Below are 15,705 nucleotides of genomic sequence, written 5' to 3'. Positions count from 1 at the left end.
ATTGTTTGTCAGAACAATTCAAGTAGTTGGTAGGACAAATACCATTTTGACTGCATGCAAAGTTCATCACCAAGGGAGGAATTTAAAAAAAAAAAAATAATAACAGAAACCTCATTTTCTTCCTCTTTCCTGTCAGGAGTAATTTCAGCAACATCTTACCGCTGCTGTACATTCGCTCTGCCGCCTAATTGTTCTTGAGTTATGGAGGCACAATCCTGCCAGATGTACGTAACACAATTATCTCTGCGTGCTTTCAGGGCCGGATCCTGTCGACGAAAGAGGCCGGCTTCTTCCCCAGCGACGCCGTGCGGCCGTGTCCGTGTGTAAGCAGCTTTTACTTCCTGTCCTGCCAGCAGCGATTCACACAGCGGGCCGCAGTCTGGAGACACGAGGGATTGCTGGGAGGGACGGCCGTCGGGTTTTTCTGTTTCAAGGACGATTGGCATGTTTTACGTGCATGTGATGAAATACAGTTATGTGAAGCAGTTGGGAAACCCTACAAGTGTCGACAAGTCCTGTCACGATAAGTAATTATCGTAACAGGTAATTCATCATCTAATGATGAATTAAAAGGATAGTTTAAATTGCGGCGCTCCATTTCTTTGAAGGGAAACTTTGTTTAGAGAGACATCATAATCCATCTTATTTTTGGTTTTGTTTATTGTTTTATTTTGGATATTTAAAATGTCTTCTAGTTCCAGTGTGGAGTGTTTGGGACACATTTTAAGCTTATTGGCCTTTTGAGAGGGAAAACTTGCTTTATTGTGCCATTATCAATGTATTCCTTGGAAATAGTCTCATAACAACAATATTATCGTTTATTGCAATAATTTCTGGGACGATTTCTTGGCCAGCATAATTTCTTATTGTGACATGCTACTATGAAGCTTACAATAGGCTTTTGCTTCTGGAACCATGAAAGAGAGAGACTGCACAAGTTTAGCTTTTGTGCAATTTGTGCAGCTACAAAGTTCTTCTTTGTTTAATGAATTAAACAAAGTTGATTAAGTTCCAGAAGACAAAAAAAGAACATAAGAGTAGACATCAATTTGTGAATATTTCTTAATAAACAAACACGTGTGTGAGAAGTATCTTAATTTTTTCACATTGCTGTAAAAACCAAGGTTTCTGCAGAATATATATATTTTCCACCTTTTAGAAGCACAATTTTAGATTCGATTCAGCATGAACTCTCAGCAGAAAACACGCCGCTTCCTGTAAATATTCACTGATCTCAGATTTACATCTTTCTTTGCAGTTGCTTGTTTTGCGTATGCCACAGACGGACTGTTACTTTCCATTAGCTGAAGTTCAGGCTGCACCAGAAACATGAGGCCCGCTGCAGATAACAGGCTTATCGCCGTATCTCGTCGTCATAAAGATTAAGGAGCGCATTGGGCAGTTTTACTTGTGGAACAGCACCATGTCAACGTGAAAACAAAATTGACGTGAAGTTATGTTGTTTTATGGGACCAAAGGGGTGTGTGTGTAGGTGTGCGTGCGTGCGTGTGTGTGTGTGTTGACCTGCCACAGACTCACGTCTCTGCTTTTTCCCCTCTTGCTGCAGGTACCGAAGCCTGTCGATTACTCCTCACAGCTATGGTGAGTTCATAAACTTGTGCACATTTTAGGAAGGTTTTACATTATGGATTGTAATGAAGTAGAGCCTTTTTTTTTTCTTTCAAGTAAAAGTCTGAAAAGTGTAGCATTTGCATTGTGGGTGGGAGACTCTGTAGACAGGACAGCTATTTTTCATGGAAGAATTAGTTTACAACACAAAAACACAGTTAATGCCACAATTTAATGGTTTAGGTAAAAATCGGTTCATTTTTATTTATTTATGGCTTAAAGACTTGCAATGGGCTTCAACTTATAACTACGATTTTTCTTGTATTTATAACTTTAAATCTAATAATTCTGATGTTTATTCTCCTAATTATGACTTGAAAACTCATAGTGATGACCTACAAATATAAAATTATGACTCTTGTTCTTGTAATTATGACTTCAAAACACAGTTACAACTTCTAGTTGGACTTTTCCCCCCGACTTTCAGTCTGACTAAGCTTCAGCTATTTTGCCAATCACATATTGTGCAAAGCTGGTACGTAAATCCTGAATAACCAACACCAGCTTGCCGTTGCAACATGACAAAATATAAATACGTAAACCTGATAGGAATGCTTTTACGAGGCATTGAATGTTAGATAATGACTGGTGAAAGCCAAAGGTAAATGAGTAAAGTCTCTTTTTCTGTTTTACTGCTGCAGGTTTGCAGGTCCAATAGAGAGATTTCAGGCAGAAGCAGAACTCATCAACAGGGTCAACAGCACCTATCTGGTCCGCCATCGCAGCAAAGAGTTCACGGAGTACGCCATCAGCATCAAGTAAGAATCAATTCATACTTAAAACATTCCACATGAACTGGAGATTTGCTTGAGTTTGTTGCTGTTTAGTCTCTGTTGCGTTTCACTGAGTTAACCGGAACGCTGCTGATGTTCAGATTAGCCAACCTGTCTTTCCAAAGACCGAGACAATTATTGTCTTCTTTTTTTCTTTTACCCGCTGTTAGTTGACAGGTTTTCTGCATCCCCGTGGCTGCACTGTGATTTTTATTTAGCCAAACCACAGCATTGACCAGCTGCAGCTTTCATCCACGCCGCAGAACTTGACAGACTAATTTGCACCTTGTCCGAAGGACGATGTGGCGATCGCCGCTCTCGAGGCCGAGCCTGCGGTTAACCACAGAGCAGCATGTCGACACCTCGCTCGGCTCAAACGTAATCGTCATGGCTCGACGTAAGAGCCACAGAAACAGACTCTTTGGTTTTAAATTATGAGCGTACTGACGTTCTCGTCTCATTTTATCTTAAAACCTCAGTCTTTAGAGCTTCGTCGATCCACCTTCTGGTGCAGTTCCAGCTATGAATCTTGTTCAGTGTGCTGATCTGCACCACTTGTGCAAAATTAGTTCACATTTGATTTGTTGAACTAAAGCTTCTAGTCTTGTCACTTTATAATTGGATTTATTGCCATTGTAATATCAGCGTGTGCAATATCGCAAAGGGTCAGGTTTATTTGAAAAGCATATTTTAGCACCATAAAAGCATCATACAGGAACCTATTAACACCTCCACCAAAAACCGCTTGAAAGTGTCACACATGTTAAATGCCATTTGGTCAGATGAACAGACTTTAACTGCTATTATTGCCTGAATGTGGATGCGTGTTTTTTCATTGGCTTACAGGAAGCGGTGAAGAAACTGAAGTTTGAGGTTGTAGCCGGTTGTTTCTGGTAGAACTTTGGTTCTGTTTTCGCAGCTGCAATGCACAACGTCGTCGTCGAGGGTTATGGTTGCTGAGTATCCGATCTTGTTCCCTTTTGAGACCGCATGCGAGTCAATCTGAGTTTACAAGACGCTGGACGTCAGCCCAGTTCATTAGGCTGTTTATGAAAGAGAACAGAGTACAGTACGTGGTGGAACACCTCCAATACAGTCCACCGATATAATCACCTGGATTTTTCAACAAAATTGCGGGACAAAGTCAAACCGTCAACATTGCAGCTTACAGAGCAAAACAGTGGATGACCGATGTCCTTTATTTGCGCACAACGCTTTCTATTCCGCCAGACTGTTAATGCAAACAGAAACATGCGACTTGGGGAAGCATTTACCCAACACCCATCATTCTCACAGTGTCACAAACTTCTGGGACCCCGGCGCGTTAGAGGGATGGCCCGGCCTCTCCGCGAGGGGCCAGAGGCCGGCCGCCGATCGATGGCGGTGATCAGAGAGGGAAATTACACTCATAACTTATTCAATGGCCCACAGGTACAACAACGACGTGAAGCACATAAAGATCCTGACCAAGGAGGGCTGCTACTACATTGCAGAGAACAAGAAGTTCAGGAGCATATTAGTGAGTCTTTTCTTTCCGTTCACTTTCCTTTTTCTTTTCCTTATTAACGTTACCATGCTGTTCATGTAATGAAGTGTCAATGACTGGTTTTAGTCCAACAATCTGCACTAAGATGGCTCTAATTAGAGATGTGGAAAGTGACATTTTTTTTGTTTTCTATAAAAACAAAAAAAAAGGTAAATTACGTCTGTTTACATTGATGTAAACGCGACCGTGTGCTTCTTCTGCGTAAAGGAGCTGATCGAGTACTACAAACACCACTCTCTGAGAGAAGGCTTTAAGAGTCTGGACACCACCCTGCAGTTCCCCTACCGGGAACCGGAGAACGCGGCTGTGCACCGCTTCAACCGATCGGGCAGCAACAGTGAGTACAGCACACAAATGATCCAGTGTGATGCTCTCTACAGTATGCTAACCACCGTTTCACAGTATCATGACGTTAAAATGAAGGGTATGACAAGTTGCTACAAACTAGCATCACTGGTTTAAATGTAGCCAGTTGCTACACGGCTATGGCTGATGTAAATGCTAACATGAAAAGAGACCGATGACTGCTGCTTCGCTTGAATATAAACCACAACTCTAAGCGTTTTATGCTGCAAGAATAATATTTTCTTTAGTTTGTCGTTGGTATGATGCACAACTGAATGACGCCTGGCCCTGACATGCCTAAAAAATGTTGTTCATGTATAGGTTTGTCTTCTTAACTTATGATTAGAAAATTACAAATAAAAAAACCAAACAAACATTATTTCACTCATTATTGTGACATTTGATGCTTTATCTCATTGAAACTGTGACAGACCCTGTTATGTTTAGACCCATATATTTTCTTGTGAGAAAGAATAAACACCGATACCTTTAATCGCCTTGCACCGAAGCCAGGTGACGAAGGAGGAAAAAAAGAAAAAAAAGAAGTTAAAACACTTACCCACGCGATAGGTTGTCTCCGGATAGCACTGCCTTAATTCAGATGGGAACGCCTTGGCGGCTTCTTAAGAGCTGCGCGGCGATTCGCTGTTCCCGGCAGCTCAGCCTCCTGTGATGCTAATCGGTTTTGAATCGCTGTCAGACGGCGGCGGGAGAATTCCCTGAGCATGGTATTGGATTTGATAACGCTCCCTGGCTGATTACTGAAGATCAAATCAATTAGAGTTTCATGGGACCAGGATAATCTCAATAAATTAACATTCATAACCAGTCTTGAAGTGTAAATATCTAATCCAACGTTATGTCATTTGATACGTGCAAGTACTTAAATCTATCACATTGTTTAGTCTTTGGATTGGGAGAATGTCTTGATGGTGCTTTGTAGTGGAACTTTTTCACTTTTTGTCACATTACAGCCACAGATTTCATTGTATTTTATTAGTATTTGATGTGATACACCAACACAGTATAGAGTGCTGTATGTTTATATATCCCAGCTTTAGACAGCCATAAATTACAGATGTTTTCACATCTGAAAGTGCAGCAGTCCCTGTTCAATTGCAACAGTTTGCTACATTTTCAGCTGCTGCGGTTCGCTGTCACACCGTTTCAAGTGATCCAAACTAATTGAAACACCTGTTCACCCCAGTGCCTGTGGGGGCACTACAACCAGGAACCACTGAAGGAGACAAGAAAACCACAGAAGACACTGAGCATAACTTCTTCACAAAATGCAGTGGCATCAGACATTAGCAATTGTAAGATTTCTCTTTTGTCTTAAGCAAAAGACCAAACCATTTTCTCCACATCTATGTCTTGCACAAGGGGAATTATATTTACCCAGAATGCCCTGGGCTACAGTGACTTTTGGAGTTCCTCTGCATTCATATATGCATTCGAAGTGCACCAGAGTTCTCTTCAAGCAAACTGGACTTTCGAAACAAACGAACCAGAGTCCAATTAAACTGGACTAAACATGGCTGCTGGGAATGCACCGTAAAACTTTCACCCCTTAGTGGGCTCACTGGATTTTTAACGGCATCCAACTAAAGTGAGCTGAGCACCAGTGGACGCCACTGGTTCTTTCGAATATAATTTTAGTCCTAACGATCCACTACACCACTGGCATAGCTGAATCATTCACCGCTTTCTGCTGATCCCTGGCATAAAATCCCATTAAAGTACAGTGAACTGCTTGAATGTGGCAAAGTAACACAATGGGAATAAGCTCTGAGCTCCTGGATATTTTTTTGCATCACTCTGTGTAAAGCACTGACAGGGGCAGGGTGTAAAGTTCATGAACCATCAGATGTTTCCACAAACAGTTTTACTCCATCAAGCAGCCCAGAGACTGCCAGCATCACTGAAGGTTGTTGTGTTCCGTCTGTCAGCGGCTGAGCTGATGATTTAAGGAGGTGGATTTGCTTTTTTTCCCCTTTCCATCTTCACAAAGACAGAAACGCTTGTTCCTTCCGCGAACGAGCCCAGCATCACCTCGGAACAAAACGCGAGCACTTCACACGGTTCAAGCTGCGCCAACGCGCAACGTCAGTAATCAAACGCTGTTGATTATTTACGCATTCAGCCGCCGCCGCAACCCTGCGTCTGTGTCATTACTGCGGCTAACCCCGATTCTCTCCGAGCATCCAGCTTTTATTTATCCGAGCCGAATGAAAGGAGACACCGTCGCTGATGCGGAAGTTAACAGGTGTAGCTGGTGTTGTGTGTGTGTGAGCTTGAACGCAGCATTTTAATGAGATCATGTTTGGAGGCATTCTCAGACTTTCACGTCAGGAGTGATTATAGGTAATAAAAAGGAGGTTCTTGTGGCGACGTTTTCGGGAGGCTTCTATGTTTCAGTTGCTTTTCTTTTCCGTCTCATGAGCTTGGATGTTTGGATGGATGTTTCTGGGTTGGAGAAAGGGAGGAATTGCTCCCAGTTAACCGACGAACAGGAAGCGGCTTGCCTCACGGAAGCCCGCTGAGAAGCGCCATAAAACGCCTCGTGTGAGCTGCCCGTGAGTGGGTAATGACAAGTCTGACGTCACAACGAGCGGCAAATGAGAGTCCATCTGAAGCCCGCGCGCCGCCGGGCGCCTTCAGGGGCGCGTCGGAAACGCGAGCAGATTGCGCGCGGCTGCTGGGCTTCTCCGTTCCCGCGGTTCAGTCTCGGCTTTCGAGCTTTCAAGTCGAGGCCGCTCCGGTCCAAATTTGTTTTGTTTTGTTCCGCCGAAGTCTCCCCCCCGCTCGCCACCCCCTCTCCACTCCTGGAGCGCAGAATTCATTTCCTCTCTTTCACATTTAAATGACTCCTGCTTCTGATTGCCGTCGCTCCCAGAGCGCCGCTGGAGTACTTCCTAATTAACGCTCGCGCTTTCTCCGGCGCTCTTTGGACGGCTTTCGGCGAGTGACGGCTGATTGATAACGCGACACCGTCAGCGTTAACTCCGAACATAAACAAACAGGACGCCATGGAGCGGCTTCTGCTCGCAGTCTGTGTGGGCACTCTGCTCATGATTGGATTCTTCCACTCATCCTCACTTTCCCTCTGTCTTTCTGTCATGCTGTGTGTGTGTGTGTGTGTGTGTGTGTGTGTGTGTGTGTGTGTGTGTGTGTGTGTGTGTGTGTGTGTGTGCGTGCGTGCTGAATCTCAGCAGTCTCACAAATCAGATTGCTCAAAAATAAAGCATGTGAAATTCAGCTGGCGTCTCGGCGGCTGTGTGATCCCTCTTCATATCGCTCGCACCCTGAAACCATCAGCTCTTGCTAAGCTGTCTCTAAGCGCCTTGATTAGAATTCATTTTAAAAAGCCATGCTCTCCTCACAGCATATCAATAACTCCGGCCGGTTAACTCGCCTATTGCATTGTTCAGAGTGGAGCATTTTTCACTGAGTTGGGCCATTTATCCGCCGCAGTGGGAATTAAAGCTCACCACTTTGGCTGTACAGGCTTTCGCCAGGTACAGGGGCGGAGCTTCCAGGGGATTGTGGGGGGGCGGTGGACCTCATGGTTACTAAAAACTCTACAAGACCTACTGACCAGAAGTCTGATGTTTTTGTTTTGCTGCTAAAGCATCGAATCAATAGACAAATGATCTCAACAGCAAAGGCATTATCTGCTTTTAATTTACATTTTGAGGTCATAGAGCCATCGGATTAGGTCAAAGTTCTTTTATACCCATTTAGCCTTCAAGTGTTTGAACACCTGATGTTTTATGTAACCTCTGTGGACGCTGACATTAGCAGGGGAGATTTCTGTTCTGCTGCTACTTTTTTTGTTTTTTGTTTTGAGACTGTATTTTAGTCTTCAATAACTTCAGCAATTGGCCATCTAACTTTCTGAACAACTTTCAGACAACAATAGTCTTTTCCAGCATCTCATCGGTTCGTCTTTCGAAGGAAAAATCAACCCAGAGTGGGTCAAGAGAAGCAGATGTCGCTTGTGCGTCAGATTCACATATACAATACAGTCCCAGAAATACAATGCAAAAGTTCTGGCTCAGGACTTTTGTACGTAAAATAATAGTAATAATAATTTGTAATTATTATGTTGACATCCCAGCCTAATCCATGATGCAGAAAGGCAATAAAGTTGTTGAAGAAAGACACTACTCTCTGTCAATGGAAATCATATTTAATGAGTTTGTCTGTAACTGTCTTAAAGTTACTCTAAGTGAAAAAGCAAGTTGTGTAGTACTTTAATCACAAATCCGTTAAAATTATTTGCTTTAAATAAGAAATGCTGCTCCTGATGAAGATAGGAGCAGCTTATACAGGTGCTTCTATCTTCGGGTGCATATCTTTGACTCAAAATTGTTCCGATTGAACATTTTTAACAGTCTTCCAGGTCTAAGTCCGATATTTTGTAATCCTGTGGCATTTCAAAAAAGATTATAGTCTAACAGTGGTTCTCGTGACCTTTAAAAGAGAAGCGGGCCCACAGATTGCTGGGCATTGTACAATAAATCGGGTATAAAAGCAGGATGAACTGCAGCAACAAGAGCTCAGCGGGGATCAGCCTTTGAACTTCATTTTACCCCTTCAGCCCCCAATGTTCTGGATCCGTGTATTTGGGGACTAAACCTACCTCCATTATGTTTCCTTAAGGTTTTCAGTTATAACACCTTCTGGACATCTTCTGGTTCTGGACAGTCTGACTTCACTCCGCTTGTGGTCTTAAGGGCTGAAATCAGGCAAAATGATGAGAAATCACAAGCACACTTACAGAACAGCACAACATTAAGCATTCGGGTTCCCAATATTTGAGTTGAACAGTCGATGATTGGCTAAAGTCTGTGCATGGGGTAAAAAGAGAGTAAATACTGTGGAAGGACATGCACTAGTTTCTACCAAACATGCATTGAGCTAGAAAAATCCAGGTTTGGAGTGTTTTGAAAACATGTTTCATTTATCTCCTTTGCTTCTCTTTCTTTCTGCCACCCCTTCACTTCCCCCCGCCCCCCTGTCCCCTGCATCTCTGCGACCCCCGACCCCTCCCCACCTCCTGCCTGGCCCCGCCCCGCCATAGCTCCATTGCTCTGCGGCCTCTCTCTCGTAACTCCTGCCGGCTACAGCTTTGTGCCTCCTTCCTCTGCTCCCTTCTGGTCAGGTACAGGTACAGCTTCACTCCATTTCTCTCTCTCTCTCTCTCCTCTGCTCCTCTCAATGCCGCCAGAGGCTGCTTAGCATGCCGTCCCGCAGCCCGGCGCCTTCGCGCGAACCTCGGCTTTTGCACCCTTTCATGTGGGCTCCCCCGTTGCACCGCTTCGACTCTCTCATCGTCGTGCGCGCACGCCCGTCGTCCTACGTGTTCATTTGACTACTGCATGTACAGTATGTGAGGTTCATGTGTTTTGTTTTTGCACTTCATATTGCTTTTAGGGAAAAAAAGGAAAAAGACCTGGCATGTGAGACATTTTATTTATTTATTTGATTTTTTTTTTTAGGTTTTATGTAGCTGTGTGTGTGTGCATGAGTGTGTGTGTGTGTGTGTGTGTGCGCCTGTGGGTCCGTCCGTCAAAGAAAAGGTGGAAGTGTCCAAGTTCACAGAGCTTCACTATATTAGATATTCCATCCCTACGGCCAGGTTGTAGAAGTCTGACATTCCATTTCAACCTGTCAGCTTATCCCGGGCAGAGCGGCCGGGCGGTCTGGACCAGAGGAGAGGCGGCAGGGTGGGATGGAGCTTTGGTAACTAGCTCCACCTGCGCTGTTTTCTCCTCAACATTCATTCCCCTTCTCTCACACACACTGATACACGCGTACGTCAAAACACTGGAGCTGGTCTTCATCTGTGAAAACTAATTAGTGTTTTCTAAAGGAGGTTTTCAAGTGTGTATCTAGAAACAGATTATTGTAAAGAACTAAATACTGATCAAATGTGTTTATTTAGTCAGTCATATTTTCTGCACAACAGTAAGTACTGCAGCAAAGTGCTGTCCGTTGATTCAGAGATAAAAATGAAATATTAGTAGAAACGTAAAAATGGCAAAACGCAACATTGTGCTAAAAGTAATCCTAAATAAATGTGTCTGATCACCTAAAGCTTGTTCTGCCATTTGGCAGCTTTTGTTTTTTTTATTATAAATCATAGGAATGCTTCTGTTCATTAATTGTGTCAAAAGTTGTGGCATAATTCGATTAGCTCTTTTATTCACAAATGTACTTGGATTGTTCCATCTATGTTCTTGAGATGTTCTTCCGCCTTAAAGGGGAAAAAAGTTTTTCTTAAATCACTTTTGCGTCTCCATCAGTCAGCCTGTCTGTACGTGTTTGTTCATACCTATTGTGGAAAAGTTGGCACGTTTGTGCTGACGTGTGTTATTTATTTCTTTTCTTTTTCTTTTTTTTTTTTGCCCCTAGTGCTGACGCCCAAAGTGATCGGTGTGGCCATCGCGCGGTACGACTTCAGCTCCAGAGACACCCGGGAGCTGTCGTTGCAGGAGGGCGACGTGGTGAGGATCTACACCAAGTCCGGAGCCAACGGCTGGTGGCGGGGCGAGGTCAACGGCCGGGTGAGTGTCGCCCCGGCATCGCTGATTGACAAATCAGAGGAGAAAGTTGGATTGCGGGAGCAGCATCATTTTCTGGATCCAGCCCCAAATGCAAACACTGTGGCTTTAAATTGGATTCCTTAGTGAAGTTTAAATGTTTATAAAGTTCTCCGTAGAGCTCCCTGTTAATGAACTCTTTACTCTGGTATTGTTTTGAGAAAATATTTGGTGAATATTTTACTCTGCGAAGACCCGGAAAGCAATCCCGTCCACTTTCCACGGCTCATTCTTTAGTGTGTCGTTGTTTACGCGCAAATCCATAAGAGCCGATCCCGGCAGAGCTCCACACACACGTTACCGAGAGACGTCGGGGTCACAACGCAGAACGTGTGCCGACTCTCTCCCAGTATTTCAGCTCGGAGAGACTAGAAGTGTTGCTGTGTTTGCATTTCAATCCTCCGCTCAGCCAGATGTCGAGTGTTTACAGAGAAGGGAACCTAAAGAGAAACCAGCTGGTGTAACTCGCTGCGACAAACAGATGCATCTCTCTGTTTTAGAAGCTTTTCTGTAAATTAGAAGATAGATCAAAATGCGATAAAAACAACATGTTGATAATTAGCTGTTTTTACTCAATAATGTCAACCGTAGGCACAGATGGACACTAGGTGGTGCTAAAGCACCTGCCCTTTTTCTTCTGAACAAAAGAGTGCCCTTCTGAAATCTTCCTTTCTTTTATAGTGCCGAATATGACCTGTAATAATTTTCACACTACTAAGGCAGTAAATGCAATAGTTTATACTTGTGAAGCATCTGCTCATAGAATATAGATATATTGAGCTTTTAAACAAGAAGTCATAAATTGCTTTTTTTTTCTTTAAAGATCTTATAGTTGATCATATCAGACTTTTGAAGAGTTAACGCAATACGTAAGGTGCATTCTTCCAAAACTGAAGTATTTGAACTCATTGTTGATTTTCATGAATCGACGTGTCAAAGAACATTTCTGTAAAATGCATGTGAGTTTACAGTCGTGACATATAAAATGCGAGAAAGATGAATACTTTTGGAAGCAACTGCATGTACAGTATTTTCTGAGTCATTTTTAGAAAAAAGCAGTATTCATGAAATAACCATGTTGCCTATTTAGCTAATGCAGCCGCAAAGGAAGCAGGCCGCGAGTTTCACAGCGAGCAAAGAGAGAAGAAATGACAAGATCTCAGAATGAAATTGTAGCTTGTCATCTTGGTGCCGGCGCAGGAAAGCAATTTTCAGAATGATATTCCGTATCTTTGTCAGTGGCTGCATTGCTAATCTTGCTCCGCAAAATCGACTTTTGATCTTTGGATTTTTTTTGCGGTTCTGATTTATCTGCAGCTTAAGCAGCTTCACCTCTCCACTGCCGGGTTCGAGTTTTAATTCAAAACTTCCGGCGAGGAGGTGACGGTTATCAGCCTGTTGGCTCGTGTTAAAAGCTGAATGAAAGGACGAGGGCTCTCGATCCGTCATTTATTCTCCTCCCTTCCTCCCTCAGGTCGGTTGGTTTCCGTCTACGTACGTGGAGGAGGGCGAGGAGTGATCCGACCGACGAGCTGGATTGGGAAAAGAGAGAAAGAGAAGACTGAGCGGCGCGGCCGCTCGACTCTCCTACATGACTGCCTCAAACCGCCCCAGCGGCCTTCGGCTCAGAAAAGGCTACAGTGAGCTGCGGACGCAAACAAGCCCCATCATTTGTGCGCGGCGTGGCAGAACAGCCTGACCGTCGAGGGGAAACGAGCTCGGCTCATGTTCCCTCTCTCCAACTGTTCATCCGTCACTTGGTTTCTTCCCCACCAGCCTGCCGCCATCCGCCCGCCTCAGCTCCCTCCTCCCACAAGCAAAGACTCGGACGCCATCAACTACAGGCTCTCTAATGAGTCCCTCTATGTGAGGTTTTGCTTTTTTATTTTATTTTCTGGTTTGGCTTTTATTTCACTCTAGATGGATTCCAGCCAGTTATGACCTTGCTCATGTGTTCGCTCTACAAACGCGGGCCGTTATTGACGACTCGGATTCATTCGCGCACTCCTCCCTCCTTCAGACTGCGATCGCGGCGTCGTCGAGCAGAGAGCTGCAGGAACGGCGGGGCGCGAGCGGAGGTGGGCGGTGGCGGCCACGGTGTTGGATAGAGTCACCACACCGCTGCCGGCGATCGATCCCATTTTCTTCACGCTTTATCGGCGAGCCGGGCCTCTCGTGTTGTTCGGCGTCCCGGCCGTGAACGATCCACCTGCTCCTATCGAGGGCGGCTTCTGTCAACAGGACATTAGCGGCCCGTCCGCAGGAGGCAGCCGAGCCGCCTGGTAGGGCCGCGCCTACGAATGGTTTCTTCAACTTCGACCTCGCCAGGGGCGACGGCTGACTCGCTGTCCGCTGGCTGCCAAAGGTGTTCACACCTCTTGAACTTCTCCACATTTTTGAGACGTCGCAAACAAAGTTATAAACTTTTTTTTCCCCATTTACTCTGAAATCCCTCAATAAAATTGCAGGTCCTTATCTTGAGTTGGTTCCACTAACTCACATGAAAGACTTTTGAAGACCAAGTTTTAAATTTAAGTCCTTTATCTTGACAAAAATGTAAAAAAAAATAACATATTTCTACATTATATATTAGTGGTATATTCTATTATTCATATTTTATATAGTGATAATATCTAACTTTTTTTTTTTGCACAGAATGAATGTAGCATTGTGTCAGAAGTGAGCTGGTGGCAAAGATGGATGTTGGCAACAAATTTACTCTCCAACCCAATAGACACAAAAGAAAGCTAGCTGGCTAGCTGAGGCAAATTAGCAGCTAGTTAGCGGTAGCCTCAACCGCCTGGACTCAGAACCCAATGAAGACGTCTCAGGGCGACTCAAACTGAAAAGTCAGACAAAAAAATCAACTGCATACAATACACCTTTTTAAAAAATAGTTTTATTTTATTGCCAACTTACATTTTTTTCCAAAAAGTTTAAAACATTTTAAGGCCTTAATTTCAAAAAGTCTTACCAGCAAGACTTTTTAAGGATGCGTGGAAATCCTGCTTTAGAGTTTTATGTTGAACTTTACATGTGGAGTAGTTCAATGGGTGTGGATGTTTTTCCACGAATGACCAATCACGAGCCGGTCAAACTTATTGATTTTTAAAAATTTTATTGGTATTGTTTTTAGTGCATCTTTCCCTGACATATTTGGATCTTTGCGCTCTGCCTCTGTAACGGCCCACCACACCAGAGGCTGAACGTGTAGACGTAGGAAAGTACGTTTGAAGATGAAGTTTTGGAGCTCAGATTGAAATTTAACCGAGATCAAGGCAGCTGTCACATTTGAAAATCAGCCCCGAGGCGGTTCCTTCACTCCTCGCCTCCCGCCCAACCCCCCTCCCTCCACCCCACTGTCACATCTTCATTGTGTCGACGTCAACCCGCATTGTGCCGTGGTGTCGGTTAATGGTTTCCATTGTGACTGTCTTGTGGACGTAATGGGTCCATTACGTGTGTAAGTCATGAGTTACACCCTGCCAAGTCTGACACTCGCCGCTTTTATCATGTTTTCTTTTCTTTTCTTTTTTTTTTTCTCTCTGTCAAGAACGAGTCGCATTAATGAGTCCTTCTTTTTTTAATGGGTTTCAAATCAACAATTTCAACAAGTGACCACCAGATGGAAGCATACTAAACACAACTCTGGAGATGACATCATTTGATTAGGAGGAGGAGGAAACTGTAGAGGCAAAAAATAAATAAAAGATAGAAGGTTTCTCAGTAAATCATAGTTCTGTTTTGGCTTAAAATTTAATTTATGAATTTCTGCTATGTTGATTATTAAACCTGGAAATCTTCCTCTAGTAATATCGCCAGGAAAACTACTGGAGACCTTCCTCATGTACATAGATCACACCTTCCTTTTAAAAAAGTCAAAATAAAAAACGGAGCCGGTTCTCTGATCACAGACTCCAGTAATCCACTCCAGCTCTTCCTCCTCCTCTTCCTCGGCCTAGTTGACCTCTGACAGCAGGGCAATTTAAAGCTGCAGGCAATTTAAAGCTGCAGGCCTTCCTCTTCCTCTTCTCTTTTTTTTTCTTTTCTTTTTGGCATGCAGGAGGGATTGGTAGGAGGCTCAAGGGTATCTGTGATCTAATCATTACACCATCTCCTCACCTCGGCGGCCCCGCCGCATTCATCTCTCCGTCGGCTCCCGCCTCCGTCTCTCCGTGTCACCTCTCTGTCTCCGTTTCCCCCTCCCGTCTCTCGTCCAGTCTCTCGTCCAGTCTCTCGCGGAGATATTTCTCCGCGCAAAGCGTTGACCGGTTTTAATTTGACCTCATATGAACTTTATGCCAATTGTCGGGAGATGATCTCTGCATGTGCAGAAGGGACTTCAGAGCGACCGTGTGGACTCCTGTGATTTCTTTCACCTGCAGGTCCGTCGGGATGGACGTTGCCATTCAGATGTGTCGTGTGTGTGCGTGTGTGTGTGCGTGTGTGTGTTTTGTTATGCCAGTAAAGCCAAAGATGTATGCTGTATCTGCTGTCTCTCATAACCACGGTACCCAACCACTGAGGCCTGACTCTAAAACGGTGCAATCCTGACTGTGTAGCAGAACCCTGTATTAATGCTGTATCATACTGTAAATGATGTACATAGAGCGGAATAAAGATATACACTGCTTCTTCTAACGTCTTGATGCATCGGTTTTCTTCTTTGCTGTGGATTCTATGAAACGGTGTGTATAAATTAGTTGTGGTATGTTGAAAATGTACAGACGGCTCACGGGGGAAAAACGTAGTTTTTAATTGCGTTCAACAAAATATAGTAAGAACATACAAAAATATTCTCTGT

The 15,705-nt window shown here is 44.0% G+C and overlaps 1 protein-coding gene across 3 annotated transcripts in view; it reads left to right on the top strand.

Moving 5' to 3' along the window:
• The window catches only part of LOC129364740 (guanine nucleotide exchange factor VAV3), an 85,166-nt gene extending 70,272 nt beyond the window's left edge, over nt 1-14,894 (top strand). For 2 of the 3 annotated variants that reach the window (XM_055037581.1, XM_055037583.1), the window contains 8 exons: nt 258-323; nt 1,568-1,602; nt 2,271-2,387; nt 3,834-3,921; nt 4,156-4,285; nt 9,380-9,460; nt 10,714-10,865; nt 12,376-14,894. In XM_055037581.1, the coding sequence (XP_054893556.1) occupies nt 258-323; nt 1,568-1,602; nt 2,271-2,387; nt 3,834-3,921; nt 4,156-4,285; nt 9,380-9,460; nt 10,714-10,865; nt 12,376-12,420 (714 nt within the window). In that variant the 3' untranslated portion in view covers nt 12,421-14,894. The remainder of the gene's footprint in view (nt 1-257; nt 324-1,567; nt 1,603-2,270; nt 2,388-3,833; nt 3,922-4,155; nt 4,286-9,379; nt 9,461-10,713; nt 10,866-12,375) is intronic. The other variant, XM_055037582.1, reaches the window with a different exon arrangement.
• Nucleotides 14,895-15,705: the final 811 nt, after the last annotated feature.

This window comes from Poeciliopsis prolifica, unplaced genomic scaffold (assembly GCF_027474105.1).
Source record: "Poeciliopsis prolifica strain line A6 unplaced genomic scaffold, Auburn_PproV2 SCAFFOLD012, whole genome shotgun sequence".
Classification (NCBI taxonomy): Eukaryota; Metazoa; Chordata; class Actinopteri; order Cyprinodontiformes; family Poeciliidae; genus Poeciliopsis; species Poeciliopsis prolifica.
The sequence above is the reverse complement of the archived record's forward strand: the minus strand, read 5'-3'. Positions and strand labels throughout refer to the sequence as shown.